Below are 19,359 nucleotides of genomic sequence, written 5' to 3'. Positions count from 1 at the left end.
TTAGAAATCTGCAAAGCTCCTGCTTACTGGATGAGCACGGTAGGAGGCAGAGGCTCCTGTACAGGGTGAGGGCTCTGAGGACCACAGCGGGTCCCGCAGCAAGGCAAGGCACGGCCTAGTCAGCCCTCAGTTTGTGTTGTTAAGCTAATCCTTGTGGGTTTTACTGTTGCAGCGTCTCCCCGCGGAATTCAAGCCTGTGACACACACTCGAAGCGAGCAGCTGCCGTCAAACCCACCGGGGTTACCTGGGTACAGCCCTTCACGCACCACCGTTCACCAACGCAACCCCCGGCTGTGCGACCCCTGGCACAGCCCGGCGGCGGTCACCAGCCCCTCGAGGAGCTCCCCCCAGCCGCCGCGTACAGAGGCGGTTTTTCGATCGCCGAAGCCGTCAGGCAGCCGCTCGGAGGGGCCTCTGAGATGGCGGTGCCGCCGGCCACCACCCGAACCGACAGGCAGCACCGCCGTTCCCCCGGGGCTACAGAAACTCGCCGCCGGCAGACTGAGGGGCACCCGGCGCCGACGGCCACCGCTATAGCACGGGAAGGCCCGCAGGGCCGCGGTAGCCTCTCCCTCTCACCGGACTCGCCAGCAGCCATTAACCCTCCGCCGACAACGGAGCCGGTATCGCAGCAACCACCGCGCCGAGCAGCGCTCGGCTATCGCGAGATGCGCAGGCTTGGTTCCGCCCGCCGAGGGACGGCGGCCCGCTCTGCGCCGCGGCGCCTGCCGGGACGTGGAGGCCCGCCGCCCCCGCCGGCGCGCCCGCTGACACCGGTTCCGGCGCGGCGCTTGGCGGTTTCCGGTGGCAGCGGCGGCGGCCACATCGGAGGGTTTAGCTGCTGTGTCAGGACACCTCGGCGGCCTCCCGCCATGGCGGACGAGGGCGGCGGCTACCGGCTTCGCTGCTCCCTGGTGGGGCATGGGCAGGACGTGCGGGGTCTAACCCGCGGCCTCTTCCCCCAGGGCGGTTTCGTGTCCGTCTCCCGGGACCGAACTGCGCGGCTGTGGGCTCCTGACGGGTGAGTGCCGGGCCACGGCGCCGGCCGGGCCGGGGCGACCGCTGCGGATGGCGCCGTGCGGGAGGGAGGGCGCGGAGGGGCAGCCGGGCCGCGCCGGGCCGGTCCCCGCGGCCGCGCCCTTGCTGTTATCGTGGGCAAGACAGGCTCGAATGGGGAAATTAATTTAATTTATTACCAGTCAAATCAGAGTAGGATAATGAGAACTAAAACAGAATCTTGAGCACCCTCCCCCCACCCCTCCCTTCTGCCCAGGCTCAGCTGCGCTCCCAGTTTTCTCCTCCTCCCGCGAGCGCCGCAGGGGCCGGGAGCGGGGCTGCGGTCAGTCCCTCACACGCTGCCCCTGCCGCTGCTGCCGCCCCGGGGGAGGCTCCTCACACCGCCCCTGCTCCGCTCCGGGGTCCCTCCGTGAGCTTCTCCAGCACGGGGCCTTCCCAGGGGCTGCAGCTCTCCGCGACCTGCCCCAGCGTGAGCCCCCCCGCGGGGCGCAGCCCCCCCGGCCCAGCCGGCTCCAGCCCGGGTCCCCGCGGGGCCACAGGCCCTGCCCGGAGCTGCCCCAGCGCGGGCTGCCCGCGGGTCACAGCCCCCTCGGGGCGTCCCCCTGCCCCGGCGTGGGGCCCTGCCCGGGCTGCGGGGGGGGGGCTGCTCCCCCGGGGGCTCCAGGGGCTGGGGGCACAGCCCGTCTCACCGGGGGCTTCACCACGGGCTGGGGGGGAACCTCTGCTCTGGCACCTGCAGCACCTCTTCCCCTTCTTTCACTCACCTGGATGTCTGTAGAGTTGTTTCTTTCACATATTCTCACTCCTTTCTTGTGCTGCCAGGTTGTTTTGCAGACTTGTTTTATCCCTTCTTAACTATGTTATCACAGAGGCACTACCACTATCACTGATGGGCTCGGCCTTGGCTAGCAGTGGGTATATTGGCTTCTTGGAGCTAGCTGGCCATGACTCTATCTGACATGGGGGCAGCTTCTTACAGAAGCCGCTCCCGTAGCCTCATGTCCTACCCTCCAAATTTTGCCACACAAACCCAATACACTTTCTACTGCCTTTCGGTGAAAGAGGTAATTGGCAAATTTACCTGAATACATACAAGTGTTTAAATTGATCGCTGTCACTTTCTAGTTGACCCCCTCTGGTCTAGCTATAAGACTAACTAATCGAATTGTGTCTTGTTGAATCTGTCATCACAAGGGGAAGAATTTGTTAAAATGCCTAGAAATTTACTGCAGGAAAGGAGGTCTAATTCTAACCCATCATTTCAGAGGACTGTGTGAGGAAGACATGATTAACTTACTCATGATAAGAAATAAGGGTGCTGCTTGACTCAGTTATAATCTATTTAACCATTACCTACAGTGCTCCTAATTAAGAGCCAGTGAGTAGATCTGGCAGGAAGTAGAATATCTTCGTTGATGTGTTCTGTTATTTTAGAGTGTATTGGGATACATACTTGAATATTGAGGTAGCAAAAGATTTCAGGAAGGCAATCTGTAACTACTTCTGATCGAATTGGGCATAGTGTTTGCCAGCGAGCAAGGAAAACCAAAACTAAGTCCTTCTAAGCCTACTATTACTGAAAAACAAGTGAAAGGCTTTAAATACTGCTTACTGGGTTGGGATGCTAGGATATAACTTTTCTCTTAAGTTTTTCAGTCCTTCTAGGTCATCCACAGTATTTATTCAGCAAAATGCAAGCACAGTTACTAATTCAAGAGCTGGAGTGTAAAAAAAACTATTTTAATTCAGTGCCTCAAATAAGTACTGCTTTTGTCATGACTCTGAACTGATTACCATGTATGTTTAGTCTTAACAGGGGTTTTACTGAAATGCACTGTATGAGTGGCCACTCAAATTTTGTGTCTTGTGTGTGCATCATACCTCCAAGTGACCTCTATCCTCGTGGGCTGATTGCAACTGGTGGCAATGATCATAATATTTGCATTTTCACAGTTGACAGCACAGCTCCCCTTTACATCCTTAAGGGTCATAAGAACACAGGTATGTAGTCATTTTATTTTGGAGTGTGTTGCATAAAAGTTAACATGATTTGTTTGTTGAAGTTACAGAACTTTATTTTTATTTTCTTTGGTATTTAATGTAGCAAGCTATTTGATTATGGTCTCTGCAAATAGGATTTTATAATCTCAGTTTGTGTAGTGACAGTTCATGGCAAAAATTTCAAGTTTACAATGATGAATGCTTGAGCTTTTACTATATGTGTGAACACATGGCAGTTTATGTGTTGCCAAGAGTTGCATTTTTAAGAAGTTAATTTAGTTCTCCATGTATTAAGCTTAATTTTTGTGTCAAAATTGATAGAAGTAGAAAAAGTCAGCTTCCTAAATAAACAAGTTTTCACTGCCCATTGTATTACTTAGATGGGGATCTAATATTAATCAGAACTTTAAATACACAGTAAACACTAAAAGCTCACTGCAGAAATTTCATCTCTCTTCGGTCAGGTCACTGCAACATGTGACATATTAAACCAACTTTTTGTATACCTTTTCTCCAGATATAAAAGATTCAGCAGTTTTCATATTAGCATACCAAGTTTTTATTTTTGTGAGCTGATGTACTATTTAATAGACCTTTGAACTGTCTGATCATGTAATTATAGGCTGTCAAAAATAAACATTTCAAGTCTTGGAGATTCTGGGGATCTTTAAACTGTGTTAAAGAATGGTTGTGGAGACCAGATTGAAAGTACCCTGACTGCCAAGCAGCGCCTAAAATGTATTTTTGTCTTACAAACATCTTGGGTTTATCTGAGAAAGAAAGAAAATAATGTCACTGTTTAAAGAGGCATGGAATAGCTTATCTATTTTATCAGAAACCTGGGATGGACATGTGACATCCTCCCCTCAGAGGTGTGAAAAGGAATGAGGCGTTCTAGACAGGTTGTAGATTCCCGTACAAAAATGTATTAGTAGCCATTTTTACAGTAAGTAAAAAAGTAAAAAATGTAAAATTACATTAGTTGTAAAATCTGTTTTAAAGCAGGGGAAAAAGTAGGACGTGACAAGTGGTGGTGTAGAGTACTGTCTGGTTCTTACTGGGGAGTAACAGAAGCAAGAAACGTAAGACCATACTTTTATGAACAATCAGATGGACAGGGTACTCCATTTATGCTGTAGCTCTTTTTTAAAACTTTTTAGTAAACGTTATCAGCACTCTATGTCTTCAGTTATATACCTGTGTATTACTGGAGCATTTTCAGATTATCTTCTTGCTAAAATTTTTAATGCACTACAATTTCTTGGTAAGCTGCATTCTAAGAAGATGAGCTAAGTATTATTTGTGCAAAATCTTGCTTCTTGAGGACATAAGTTAGTGTACATTGATGAAATTTCAGCCTTCTCTGTATTATCAAAACTAAACCTTTGCATTAATCCTGTGTCTTGACTAGTTGTCTAACCTGTTTGTCAACATATTCTAGCCTGAGAAGAGATTTAGTACTAAGAGAAATTTAAAAATGTGAATGGCAAAAAGATGTGAAACTTTGTAATCTAAAGTGAAGAGATTTTTAAGTTCCTTCTGTGGTTCAGTGCAACTGCAGTTCCACTTAACTCTTCCTCAAATTTCTTAACGCCAAATATGCTACTAATACCGTGTAAATCTCTTTAAATTGCTGGCATAAGACTGGTGGCAATGCAGGACACTTGTCAGTGCTGATTTGAACATTCATTCCAGTTTGCAGCCTTTCATCTGGGAAATTTGGCACACTATTAAGTGGATCATGGGATGCAACAGCCAAGGTCTGGTTGAATGACAGATGTATGATGACATTAAAGGTATGGAGTTCCTCTACATGACTGTAAAATAGGTACTCTGAATTTGATTTTGACGAGTCTAAGAGTGTTGTTTTTTGCAGGGTCACACAGCTGCAATATGGGCAGTGAAAATACTACCTGAACAGGGATTAATGTTGACTGGTTCAGCTGACAAAACTATTAAACTGTGGAAGGCAGGCAGATGTGAAAGAACATTCACTGGTAAATATTCCTGAAGATGATAATTTCATCCGGGTCATGTGCTCTTTTAAGAAGAGAAAAACGCTAAGCACCACAAAGCTGTAGATAAATTGAAAAATTCCTAGGATTTTTAAAGTCTCTTATGTTATATGCTCAGAAATCACATCACTTTTAAAAGAACTAGATTTTTTTCCCCAGAAAGTAGTGAGCAATGAATTGCTTTTCTTTTTTTAATGGCTCCTATAATGAAAGTTGTTTGGCAGGACTTAGATGTGAACTAAATAGAAATGGTCTATTGCTGCTAATATAAAGAAGAGCCACATTAAAAGTTTTCCTTTCTTTCATAAAGGACATGAAGATTGCGTGAGAGGTTTAGCTATTCTCAGTGAAGTGGAATTCCTTTCCTGTGCTAATGATGCTAGTGTTCGAAGATGGCAGATCGCTGGCGAGTGTCTGCAGGTGTATTACGGACATACAAATTATATATACAGCATCTCTGTCTTCCCTCAGTGTAAAGGTAGGATTATTATTGCGACTGTTACCCAACATTCTTCCAAAATGAAGTGTCAAGGTAGGCATTCTGTAGTTTTGTGGAGCTGCCACAACTAAAGAACTCAGTAGTGTTTAATTTACTTCTTTCCTTTAGTGTAAATAATTAAAACAATTTCTCTAATGGACTCCAAATCATACCCTCACACCTCTGGCAGAATTGTTTTGGCAGTAGATGAGATAAAAGGTCCTGGGTTAGGCCTAATCGTAAGGCTTAAGTGAAACTTGGGCAAAGTGACAGGCAAAACTATCGTCTAGGTTGACACCTGTATTTCAGCACTGTTGCAGCGTACTAAAATGATAATGCATGGCTTTCCAGTTTGAAGTAATGGAAATCTAGATAGTTCCACAGAAAGTTTTCGAAATACATTATAAATAGATTAGGTTAAGAATTCTATGTGTGGGGCTTAGTTGCATTGGTTTCAGAGTTAGAAGTTTAGAGGTTCAGAACTAACTGTTGCAGACAGTTGCAGAAGAAGCTCTCAAGTCAGTGACCTTGTGTGGCGTATGGGACACGGGCGTTTGTTCAGCAGGTAAAGTGCATGTATGTTAGTGGATGTGAATGTCATAAATGTCCTATGCTTCAAAACTCCTCACTGAGGAGTTTACAGGCTCCTTTGTATAGAGTATATTATTATTTATTATTAATTAATATAATTTGTTATATATATTATAGAGAGTGCTTTATGTGTGCTTCCTGAAAAAGCAGACATACCTTGCAAAAATCTGAATTTAAAGCAAATGTGAAAGTATGGAAATACAGTGTAAGATAAAATACTGACGATTACAAAATTGTTCAAAGTTCTTTGTTTAAACTCTTAAAAAAAGAGGAAGGAATCTCTTTTGTTTGTCTCAAGCATGATTGAATTCCTATCTGGCTGCTTAGTCTGCAGTTATGCACTTTATGCACCACAACTATGCGGTATTCTTGCAATTGAGATAAGTATTAAATTGTAGAAAGGTTCTTTGACAGTTCTGACTTTTAGGTACCCTGTTCTAGAATGGTATCTAGTATCACAGTGCACTAAAAATAAATTCTAGAAGTTTTAATATTTTTTTCCTTTTCAGATTTTGTAACTACTGGAGAGGATAGATCTCTTAGAATCTGGAAACAAGGGGAATGTGCTCAAACAATCAGACTCCCAGCTCAGTCTGTATGGTGCTGCTGTGTGTTAGACAATGGTGACATCGTGGTTGGTGCAAGGTATTGAGGTTTCACTGTCAGTGTATTTTTGGATATAACTCTGCAAACCCTTGATGAAATTGCAGGCTTCACTTTGGATTTCAGTTTCATCTACATTTAAAAATACAGCCATCAAAGTATGTGTGGGGATTAAATTTAAACATGTGCTGTACTTCATCCACGAAGTTAACCTCTTGTTATGTTAATAGCAGAGGTAGAGTTCTTCAAGAATGTGGTAAACCATGAACAGACTGAGAATGGACTTACAAGTGCTGTCTGTATAAAGAGCCCTTTTGATAGGCATATCCTACCTTGATTTTAAAATGATACTATAGATAGGGTATTACTATTTCTGTTTCAATGTTTTCTCTCCATTCAGTGATGGAATTATAAGAGTGTTTACAGAGTCTTTGGAACGTACAGCAAGTGCTGAGGAGATTCAGGCCTTTGAAAATGAGCTTTCCCAAGCATCCATTGACCCTAAAACTGGTGATTTAGGAGACATTGATGCTAATGACCTTCCTGGAAGAGAACATCTTGAGGAACCTGGTAAGTTGTTGTTCTTTTGTCATGTTAGAGATGTCTCCAGATCTTGGTTCTGAGGTATTGAGACTTCCTGTAGTTTCAAAAATCAAGGCTTTGATCTCTTTCAGTAGAGTTGCTGAAGAAAAAATGCCTAATTTTGCTCTAATATCTTTTCATTGATTCTTTTGAAGGTGAGTCTAAAAAAAAAAATTAAACTAAAATGGTAAATAATACTTCTCCTATAATTTAGATAAAGGTTGAATTCAGGATGCTGCAGTGTGTTTGAGATGTTTTGGTTCCACTATGCCAGCTGCCATTAGTATATGATACAGGAAATTCTAAAAGTAGTGCTGGATGTGGAATTTTTTTCCTAAAAGAACAGTAGTTGCAAATTTTTTTCTTTAGCTTTTGGCTTGAAAAATAGTTAAATCTTGACGCAGTTCGCACTTTCAAAGTACTCAGGAGATTACTGACAATACAGTGGAAGCAGTCGCAGTTAAGATTACTCTTAAATAGACAAATACTTTATCCCAAGGTGAAGTAACCAGTAACCTCAGCCCTTGGCCCTGATCAGCAAGTGGCATAAATCTTGCAATCATGTGAAGCTTTCCAGTTGTTAGACCATGGGAGAATATCACCTTTCTTGATGGTCATCTCCCTAGGAAAATGGTAAACTTCTGGAATACTTAAGGACTGCTTTTGCAACTCTAGTCTGGTGTCAGATATCATCACAATTATAAAATCCTGTTGTCAAGATTTCTGCTGTTCTTGTTGCAGCATATAGTATTGTGCTGATTTTGGCAGGGCTAGAGTTAATTTTATTCATAGTAGCTGGTATGGGGCTATGTTTTGTGTTTGTGCTGGAAACTGCTAATAATTCAGGGATATCTTTGTTATCCCACCCCGCCAGCAAGTCGGCTGGGGGGGGCGGGGGGCGGGCACAAGGAGTTGTGAGGGGACACAGCTGGGACAGCTGACCCCAGCTAACTAGAGGTGAGTTCCACACTGTGTGATGTCATGCCCAGCATATAAAGCTGGAGGAAGAAGAAAGAAGAGGGGGGATGTTCAGAGTCGTGGCATTTTGTTTTTCCAAGTAACCGTTAACACGTGACAGAGCCTGCTTTCCTGGAGATGGCTGATCACCTGCCTGCTGGTAGGAATTGCTGATTGAATTCCTTGTCTTGCTTTGCTTGTGTGAGCAGCTTCTGTTTTCCCCATTAAACTGCCTTTATCTCAACCCACAAATTTTCTCACTGTTACCCTTTGGATTTTCTCACCCGTCCCACCAGGGCAACTGTGTGGGGCTTAGTTGCCAGCTGGGGTTAAACCACAAGTATCTAGCTACTTCCTGTGCTGTGACTTTAAATGTTGGTGAACTATCTTTTAATCTTTAAGTTTGAGCACTATTTGAATATTTCCTTTTTTTCTTTCAAAGTAAATTGTATTGTTGAGTTTGTTCAAACTCTTAACACTCCTGTCTACAGGAACGAGAGATGGACAGACACGGCTTATTAAAGATAATGGGAAAGTAGAAGCGTATCAGTGGAGTGTTAGTGAACGGAGATGGATAAAGATTGGCGATGTTGTTGGTTCTTCTGGAGCCACGCAGCAAACATCTGGAAAGGTTTTATTTGAAGGAAAGGTATATGCCAACTTTAATTGGTTTTATTGCTTCCTAAGTAAAATGCTTCACTTCCCATTAAAAATTTAGTCCAGTCTTTGCGTAGATAAAATAAATATAGAAAATATGTACTTGGTACTTTTTTGTCATCTTTGATCTATTAAAACTCAGAAGTATAAATAAGTACCACTCACTTTACTAGTTTAGAAACACATTTTGTAAAACAAGCAAGTCAATGGAAACAAATTATTTTGGAAAGAAACTATTAGTAGAGAAATGAGAAAGTTACTGTCTTGAAAAGTTAGTTTTAACTTCCTTTCCAAAAGAAGTGAACAGTAAAACTTAAAATGCAAGGGTTACCTAAAATACTAGGTACCAGGCTTTCTGTGCTCCTTTTCTATATTAACTTCTGAATCTGAAGACAGATAAGCTGAGAAATATTTCCTTTACTGAAATATACACAGAAAAGTCTCTGGTTTTTGCCACTACAAAAGGAATGTCTTGGAAATACTGATTTTATGTCTCACATGGTTTAATGAAACCTTAGGAGTTTATTGTTTTCTAGTTTTGCAAGTGTGTTTTTAAGATGAAAGTATTTTGAGGCATCTCACTTCCTTATACCCTTGCAGGCAGCCACAGCTGGCCATAAGAGTTGTCTGATGTATCTGTTGTTTTGTATTCTGCACAGACATTATCATGATATGTTATTCTACCCTGCTTTTCATGAGACAAAGAATTCTGGAAAACACAGAGTATGGTTTAAGTATTTTTTTACTTGCAGGCTGTGTAGGATACTATTATTAATACAGGCTGCAAGCAGCAGTATTAAAGTTTCTAGGCTTAGCCCTGGTCATTATTAGTCTTCATTTGATACATCTTACGGAAAAAATGCTGACAAATTCTAATTTATTTTTATTTTTATTCTGCTTAAAGGAGTATGACTATGTTTTCACAATTGATGTAAATGAAAGTGGGCCTTCCTACAAACTACCATATAGTATCACTGATGATCCTTGGCTGACTGCATACAACTTCCTGCAAAAGAATGACCTAAATCCTATGTTTCTGGATCAGGTGGCCAAGTTTATTATGGACAACACTAAGGGGCAAACACTGTTGAGTACAAGTGCTCAATTTTCAGATCCATATACAGGTAAAGAACTGAAACTTAAATGATTACTTCAGTCACTCCTGCCAGTTCTGTGTCATCAGCAAACTCACTGAGGGTGCACTCTGGCCCAGCTTCCCAACCCCTGGGGTACACCGCCAGTGGCTGGCCTCCCAACTAGATGTGCCACTGATCACTACCCTCCAAGACTGGTTGTGCAGTCAAGTTTTCAATCCACCTCACTGCTCAGGCACACTTCAGTGTTGTAGGTCTTGCACTTTTTGTACAGGACTTTCATGTCCACAAATGATTGAGGGCAAGGCACAGATGAATCTGACAAGAAAAATATGCAAACTTGACAAACTTCTGAAGTATTTGTTGGAACAAATCTTCAACAAAATTTTAATCAAGCCAGTTGTATTTTTCAGTCTTTTTTTTTTTCCTGGTGGAAAAACCTTGCACTTTTCATACTAGTCTAAGAGTGCTGTTAAGGCAATGAATAAATAAAAAAAATTAGCTAGAGAATTAACTGAAACTGAGCAAAATACATAAATGACCCTTTTTTGGGCAGGAAATGGAACAAGTTACTTACAAGGTGAACCACATTAATCAATTACATCCTGCTTATCACAGCTACAACATAAACCACTTATTTCAACTAGTTTCACAAAGATGAAGTTAGGAATAAAATGTCATTAAAATAATTGAGCTAAATCTTTTTCTTGCAATGAAATAGAAATGTAAACATAAGGCTAATCAGGTTCATATGTAATTTGGGGAGCTGCGGTCATCCTTTGGCTGTGTTCAAATGTGTAATGCATATGCCACAGAAAAGAAAACTTCTGACACTCAAATTAGGCAGAACTTGTTCTGCATCAGGGGGCATTTGCCTGCATAGGATCAGATTTATTGTAATGCTACAATAAACTGTAAGACCTCTTGTTTGGCCTTATTTTTGAGCTACTTCTGTGTGAAAAGTATTGACGTTTTAAAACATTAAGCTGTGTATAGTAGTCATGCCTTGTCTTGCTGTTTCACTAGGTGCTGGACGTTATGTTCCAGGCTCTTCAACTGGGTCAAGCACACTGCCTGTAGCAGATCCATTCACAGGTAATGTAAATTCATAATCTGTCTTGATAGCATTTAAGATGTGTATTTTTTCAGGTTCAGTTGCATTCAGTGTTTGGCTCCAGACCGCTGTTGCTTGTAGTTCTCCATCTGAGGCTGTAGTGTGGGCCAGACTGGTGAGGTGGACTCTGCCACTGTCAAAGTATGTTTAGCAGAGGAGAGCCCTCTGCTGTCTGGTCTGCATCCTGTCACTGTCTTTTCTGGTAGAGAAGTAAGGTTTTAAACCTTATGTTTTGTCAAACTGTCATAGTCATGGCCACGTGGGAATGGGTATGTTCACAGAAGTAGCTTTTTTTTTTTTCTTTATTATTCCTTTCCTTCCACCCTAAATCTTAGATTCTAACTCTCCCTGACATAGCTAGTTTAAAGTCCATCTTCTAGTTTAGAAAGCCTGTTTACAAAGGTGTTACAGCTTTGCTTTGTCAGACTTCTCCCATCCATGCTTAGTAGCTCTTGCTCCTCAAAGAGGGTCCTGTAGTCACTGATGCCAAAGTCCTGCCTGCAAAACCAGCCATGCAGCAAATTTCTGACCCATTTCATGAGTCTGTTTCTACTCAAATATTTTTTGCTTTGCTGGCAGCATCAAAAAAACCACCACTTGGGCCATTTACCATTGCCTATAGAGCTCTCTAATCACTCTTGATACTCTCCAGGACTTCTTGGCAGGACTCCAGGACTTGTGGAAGAGTAGCAGGGTAGTAGTCTGAAGGCCAGGCAAGTCTTGTCAGTCTCCCTGCAGCATCCTGGCCCCCAGCAGACACCAACCTGTCAAGATATCAGGTCAGGTCAGTAGATGGGTGCCTCCATACCCTACAGGAGGAAGCCTCCCATCACTGCTGCTTACCTTTCCCCGTTTTGCAGACATGACGTACAGTCTCACCTGGCTCTGATGCATCCCCTCTTGAGAGTCCTCACTTGTGCCAGGGCACTGTGCCTGTTCTGCAGTTGCAGAACTACAGGTGGAGTGAAGCCTCTGTACTGCTGCCAAAACCTGCAGCCTTTGGCCTTCCCCATTGTGTCAGTCTTTCTCTGTTCATTTTCTACTGTGGTCTCCAGCTATCTCTCCTCTCTTGATTTGTGTGGCTCAGGCTGTGGTGTCTGCAGATGCAAGACCCTACAGTTCCTTCACCAGAGGCCTCAGTGCCACAGAGTCGAAGTCCACCTCCCACAGAAAAAGCAGCTGCTGGCCCCAGGCACAGAGGGAGGCCAGGCCTGGGCAGCAGTGCCCTCCCCCTGGAGCCTGTCACAGATAAGGTATCTGGTGAGGGCCTCTGTGCTGCCAGTGGGTACCAGAGACCATGCCAAAATGTCTCCCAGCTGTGGGTCACTTAGCTTGCAAATGCCATTATCACCACCACCCTCACACATAGGCATAGATTTAATCCCGAAATTTTAGGAAGTGTTGAAGACTTCTTTTGAATTCCTTTAGTGCAGAATAATGCCTGTAATAGTGATGTTTGAAAACTAGTTATTAAATACAGGTATACATTACCTATTTACCAGTGATAATGTTTAAAAAGCCTTATGTCTCTATTCAGGTGCTGGTCGCTATGTTCCTAGTTCAGCATCAAATGCAGTAGCTCCAGCTGATCCATATACAGGTAAGTAATGATGCCTACCAATGAAAATCATCCCTGATCTTTTGCTTTGACTTTAACTTTGACATGGATTATATATTGATGCAAATCTATATTTAATTTAAAAAAATGAGCGGATTGAAGCTGCTTATACTCTGCAAATTATTCACAAAATAGGATAACAGAGCCTTCTTTTACATGCAGGAATCATGCGCAGAAGCTTTAATATATACAATAGTAAGCTTTTTGAGAGGACTTTTTAGTTTCCTAGTGCATTACATTGTTGATCAAAGAAACTGATATGTGTACTTAATGGAAATTACACAGTATCAGCCACTAATTCACCTGTGATACTAGGAAATCATTATAGGTCATGATTAAAGCTTTTTATTACTCTATTTCTGAAGAGATTTCAGGCTACTATTGCATGTGATTTAACTTTGTCATACCTGCAAATTTTCCAGTATATAAATACTTCACATATTCATTATGAAAGTAATGAAAAGATAAGATTTGGGGCAGAAGGGATCTTTGTTCTAAAATAATTGTTGCCATTTTCATGTGTAACTGCTGTACCCATTCCTATGAATACCTGTATTTAGTTCATGTAATTCAGAAATCACTATTAATAATTTACACTTGTGTAATACATTTTTACATGGAGGGAAAACTGTTTTTGAAGGTATTGCTTTAACCCTTGACTGTAAAAATAACGTAAGGAATGACACTTACTTGCATAAGCATTTAGTTTTTTTTAAATATATTTTTCTGAGACATGTCCAGCAGGAGAGACTTACTGGTAGGATACTGTTCTATGTGAGACACTTTGGTACACTGCTGAACTTTTTCGTATTTCCTTTATGTAGGAACGGGCGCCTACCAATTAGCTGCAGCTCAAGCTGAAAATATTTATTTTCCGAAGAAGGATACTTTCACCTTTGACAAGGCCAATCCTACACAGATACTGGGTCAGCATTTTAATTTCAGTGCTGGTTTTATTTTTCATCTGTTTTAAGTAACTTCATGTTAGATCTTTTTAAAAGCTAAGTGATTTCCTAAAGCTTTTCTGCTGCTTGTTGGTTCTGACCTTTTAAAATTGCATTAATTGCTTTTTAATGGTGCATGTATTTGAATGCTTAGAAGTATAAGTAAATTTCACAAGAACCCTTATCTAATACAGGTTATCTTTTTTTTTCCCCCTCCCCTCTCTGCTTATCTGCTATTGTCTGACATCTTTTTTTTTATCAAGCTAGGACATCTGAACTGTCTGCTGGGTATACAGGTCATGTGCACTCCCTTTCTGGTTTTGCTCGTGAAAATTTTAGTTCACCAGATAGCCATACAATGTAATCTTTTGAGTTTTATTTATATTTAAAAGGAACATTCTGTGTAACAAGAAGAGAAGGCAGTGTACAAAATTTAGTAATTGGACACACTTTTGGTAAAAGTTACTATTGGCTTGTTTTACCTTGTCTTTTCCCATGCTTCATTCTTATTCTCTCTCTTCCTCTGTATTTCCTGCAAATTTCCACAGAATCTCTACCCGTTAATCACCAGTTTATTTCAGTATGTTTCTGTAGAGTACTTTAGTACATTTAAGGGTTTTACAGAACTAGTTTGTATTCACAATGCACCTGTCTTGAAGATCACCAAATTAAAATTCTCTTTCTTCCTTCTCTCCCCTTTATTTATAGAGCTTGAAAATATTGTAGTTATCTATATAGTCTGGTGAGGAAACTTAAAACAAGAAATTCTGATTTTTAGAAAAACTATTCACCTTTATCTAGCTTCTTGGAGAGGGAAAGCTCCTGGCCTTACAGTCATGGAATCATAGAATGGATAGAATGATCTGGGTTAGAAGGGACCTTTTAAAAATCATCTAGTCCAACCCCCCTGCCATAGGCAGGGACATTTTTCATTAGGTTAGCTTGCTCGAGGCCCCATCCCACCTGACGTCAAACACTTCCAGGGATAGGGCATCCACAGCCTCTCTAGGCAACCTGCTCCACTGTCACTTTCGGTTTAAAACCCATTACTACAGGCCCTGATGAAAAGTCTCCCTCCATTTTTCTTACAAGCCCCTTTTTAAGTATTGAAAGGCTGCAACAAGGTCTCCCCAGAACCTTTTCTTCTCCAGGCTAAACAACACCAACTATTCCAGCCTTTCTTCATAGGAAAGGTGTTCCAGCCCTTTGATCATTGTGGCCCTACTGTAGACTTGTTGTGACAAGTACATGTCTTACTTGTGCTGGGGACCCGGGAGCTGGATGCAGTACTGCAGGCGGGGTCTCATGAGTGGAGAATCACCTTCCTCAACCTGTTGGCCATGCTTCTTATGCAAGCAGGGTACGGCTGCCTTCCTGGGCTGCAAGCGCACATTGCCAGCTCATGTCCCGTTTTTAATCCACTGGTGTCCCCAAGTCGTCCTTCTCAGGGCTACTCTCAATCCATTCATCCCCCAGCCTGTATGATGCTGGGGATTGCCTGGACCCAGGTGCAGGACCTTGCATTTGGCCTTTTTGAACCTCCTGAGGGAGGTTCACGTGGGCCCACTTCTCAAACCTGTCAAGGTCTCTCTGGGACCCTCTGGGGCCTTCTGTTGCAGTATTGCTCATCTACCTATTGTTCAGGTTTCCTTTTCTGTTCAAAAATATCAGTCAAGAATATTCAGTCAGCCTTGTCCTGTTTCCCTGAATTTTCTTGCACTCTGGTGTTTGTTAAGGGAGAAGATAAGAGATTCACAAACCAGAAAACTTTTCTGCAGGTTGCTGCTAGTAAATAATTTAGCCTCCTCTTAGATTTGCACAGAGCTTTGTAGAGGGAGAAGAGCAAGAGTATCTGACTTTCATTCTCCTATGTTATAGCAAAGCAGAATTTTTACTTAGTCTTAAAAACATAGTGCATCAGTTTAGTTTTGTCCAGTAGTCTTGAAGGGTAACTATTGGTTACAGGCTTAGTGGCTTGTGATTATTTTTTTTTGTTTTGTTAAGCTTAGAATCTGAAAATTAGGTTTACTGAGTTTCCCGCAGTTTTGTAATAGTGCATGGTTAAATATACTTGTAAATATTATGGCTGGACTGGGATAGATTTAAGAGCTGTATGGCTGTTTTTCATAAAGGGCCCACAGTTGATTTTTGTGCATACTATAAAACTCTGTAAGGGTGGACTAATGTAATGCTGCCTTCTTGTGTGTTTGTTGACGTCTTTTCATCGATTGTGGACAGACCATGATTGGCAGGTGCTTAATGCTAGATCCCTTTAGTGTAGCATGACGTACATAAAAATATTTCCAATACTTTGATTTTTAAATTACATTGACGTTTGAATATAGGACATGGTACAATCATATTTTGCCTATGGTAAGCATTTACTTTAGGTAAAAATACAAAACCTGTGATCACACCAAGAACATACTGTTTCTTTATTGTTTCTACTACCTAATAATAGAAAAGAGCAAAAAAGGAGTTATATTTCAGTCATGAAAACTAATGGCCTTATGATTCTTTAGTGCATTTTTGCCTGCATGTAGGCTAAGATGTGAATTCTGAGTCTGTGTTGCATTGTGATGGTTAAAAAATTAAAATTAGAAAATGATGAAACTGAGAAAAGTAATGTTTAAAATCTAAAGCTGTCCAAAACAAGTACGATACTTGTAACTTGTTTGTAAAGTGATTTTGTAGTACTCCATTCAAGATCTGGATTTGTGAAGTTCTAATGTCAGAAAGCCATGCCTTTTCTGTTGGTCTTACAGGCAAATTAAAGGAGCTTAATGGAAATGCAAGTGAAGAACATAAGCTTACAGAGGATGACCTGATAATCCTAGAAAAGTTATTGTCTGCAACATGCAACACCTCTGCAGAAACACCTACGGCACAGCAAATTCAGACTTTGTGGAGAGCAGTTAACTGGCCAGAAGGTAGACACTTGCAATTATTTTTTGAACTGTCACCTCATCAATACTTCACCACAAACCAAAAGTCTTACTATGCTGGCTGTTACTCAGAGTCTGTCCCAAAAGAGTTTATAACCCAAGCAGAAACCAGAAGATGATAAACAGATGCTGGTAGCACCAGTCAGTAGCAGGGGCAGAGGCATGAATTGTGAAATTGGTAATTGGTTGTCAAGTTTTGTTGTTAGCACAGTATGAAATGTAAAGGAGAAAACTGATGGAAAGAGTCATGGTTATCTCACTAGCAGGAGCATCCTCAAGTGTGCGGTTTGTTTGGAAATAGAGCAAAGAAGCGTGAGGCTGGAGTCCTAAGTTGTTATCAAATAGAAGATGAAAATAATTATGGAGATCAATTTTATTAAAAATATCTCAAAAGTAGCTCCTGCTTAATATGGTAGAAAAGAAGTTCTTACTGAAGCTAGGTTATGTGGTCAGAACTGCATTAGTGAAATGACATTCTGAATGAATGCAAGCAGAGCTGATACATTTTCATTTGATAATGTCTTGTCAATATGGATGGATTGGAAAGGCTGTTTTGGTTACTGCACATTTGGGGAAAAAAGTATACATTGCATATAGAAATATTTAAACATGCAGTTTAAATGTTTAAACATGCTGTTTAAATGAACTGCTTTCTTGAAAATGCAGTCAAAGATTTATTAAGGGGAAGAATATTTTGGTATTGAAAATTCATCTTCATTATGTACCATCGCTTAGGCTGTTTTGCACAGCAGGGAGCTGGTGATGGCTGATGTCTTCATACCTTTCAGACTTGGCATTGTACAAAACATTAATTATAAAGATTCTGTATATCTGCAGGAAAAACTGCTCAATAAGTAGCTAAGCAGGTTATAAGTATGGAATACTGATAGTAGACCCAAGGAGCCAGATATATTTGAAATTTGAGAAAGTTGGGGGGGAACTACTGAACAAACGCTCAGTTTCCTTGTAAGAAAACAAGGATTTCCAGCTCAGTTGAGGACATCTCTCCCCACTCCCCCTTTTGCAAATTCTGGCAGAGTTTAAGGTAGTCTAATTTTTTTCCCCCCCCTCATTTTTCTTTCTGTAAGGAGTTTTACTAAACTATGGGATATGGAATGAGGACAAAGGGAGATGCTGCCTGTGTAGGGGTATACAGTCACTGAGCAGCTTTCAGAAACCTTTTGGATTAGTTACCGTATTTTGTGCTTGCCTTTAGTGTTATCACTTAAGAGTTTTTAGGAAATATTTTCAAGATTTTTTTGCTAATCTAAATTAAGGAGCATGTCTTTTGTGAGTAATTAAAGTGTAACTAGAATGGGTTTGTCAGTACTTGTCTTTATGAATTTCAGACAACTTGTGCTTTATGTGAATCTTTCTGCATGAAAGTTGTTACTTTCTGTTCCCAAAGCTAGGGCTTTAAGAAGTTCTGTGTCTGAAACTTACCAGCACACTTGCATATAATGCAATATTAATACTAAATTGTTTTGTTTTGTTTCTTAGATATTGTTTTTCCAGCCCTAGACATTCTTAGATTGTCTGTCAGGCATCCCACTGTGAATGAGAACTTCTGCAGTGAAAAGGATCATGTACAATTTATCATCCTTCTCCTTAAATTTCTGAACCCTAAAGGAAAGCAAGCAAACCAGCTGTTGGCACTTCGAGCTCTCTGCAATTGTTTTGTCAGCCAGGCAGGCCAGAAGCTCATGATGGAACAGAGGGATGAAATAATCACACAAGCAATAGAAATGAAATCAAGCAATAATAAGAACATCCACATTGCGCTTGCTACGCTGACATTGAACTATGCTGTATGCTTACATAAAGTCAACAACGTTGAGGGCAAAGCTCAATGTTTATCAGTAATCGGCACAGTTATGGAAGTTGTTAAAGATCTTGAAGCCATTTTCAGGTTGCTTGTGGCTCTTGGGACTCTAATCAGTGATGATAAAAATGCTGTGCAGTTAGCTAAGTCCCTTGGAGTTGACTCTCAAATAAAAAAGTATGCCTCTGTTTCAGAACCAGCTAAAGTAAAGGAATGCTGTAAGTTTGTTCTTAATCTGCTGTAATTGTTTGTTTTTATTGGCACATTGAGAGGCACAGCACATGCAGAAAAAAAAAGTGCTTTTATTCATATTTTGTGACAGACTATAATTGAGAAATTGCTGAGGATGAGTAACACTTGAATTGTTGCAAGATACACAGCAAATAAAACTTTTTACACTGTTTGTCATTTGACTGCTTTTCTGAAGTCTATAGTGCACAGGATCTTTGCAGGAAGCCCTTCTGACATAGCTCAGATCAAAACAGATCACCAAGAAGTCAAACCATATCAGCACTTAAGGTCATCTAGATGGAAATGTAGGATATGGCTGTGATTCAGTGACTGTCAACACTGACATCCACACCACCAACGTTTCTGTGTTTCAACACAATTAGTCTGTTTCTTGACCATGGTTTTTGTCAGCAGAGAGGGGCCCTGAGAACTGTTAAGTTCAATAGTGCTTTTCACAAGCTTACTAGTTAGCATTGGTTAATATTAACCCTTGTGAAATATCCTGGTAAGAAAATGGCATTAACCTCATTTTCCATCAGCTTTTTTCCATTTCCTTTCTGAAACCTAGCTGTTTTATGACTTTTACTGTCTTACTCTAAAACTAGGTGACTTTTCAAGGGGTAGAATACTTAACTGCCATATAGGTGTTGTGTTTCGCTGATAAGTGAATACCTTTTATCTTGCAAAAT

General features: G+C 41.3%; 2 protein-coding genes across 4 annotated transcripts in view; one reads left to right on the top strand and one right to left on the bottom strand.

Annotated features, from left to right (window-relative positions):
- Positions 1–716, bottom strand: part of IFT74 (intraflagellar transport 74) — a 38,463-nt gene extending 37,747 nt beyond the window's left edge. The window contains exon 1 of one of the 3 annotated variants that reach the window (XM_056323964.1): positions 581–716. The gene's annotated coding sequence lies outside the window, so the exon portion shown is untranslated. The other 2 variants (XM_056323963.1, XM_056323966.1) reach the window with 2 other exon arrangements.
- PLAA (phospholipase A2 activating protein) lies at positions 597–18,842 on the top strand. Its single transcript, XM_056323962.1, has 14 exons — positions 597–1,022; positions 2,826–3,019; positions 4,715–4,815; positions 4,896–5,016; positions 5,345–5,512; positions 6,613–6,748; positions 7,107–7,276; positions 8,737–8,894; positions 9,807–10,026; positions 11,023–11,091; positions 12,648–12,710; positions 13,553–13,654; positions 16,438–16,602; positions 18,118–18,842. The coding sequence occupies exons 1-14, from the start codon at positions 670–672 to the stop codon at positions 18,681–18,683; spliced, it is 2,586 nt and encodes an 861-aa protein (XP_056179937.1). The 5' UTR covers positions 597–669; the 3' UTR covers positions 18,684–18,842.
- Positions 18,843–19,359: the final 517 nt, after the last annotated feature.

The sequence above is a fragment of the Falco biarmicus genome, chromosome Z (assembly GCF_023638135.1).
Source record: "Falco biarmicus isolate bFalBia1 chromosome Z, bFalBia1.pri, whole genome shotgun sequence".
Classification (NCBI taxonomy): Eukaryota; Metazoa; Chordata; class Aves; order Falconiformes; family Falconidae; genus Falco; species Falco biarmicus.
Note: the sequence above shows the minus strand (reverse complement) of the source record. Positions and strands in the feature narration are given on the sequence as shown.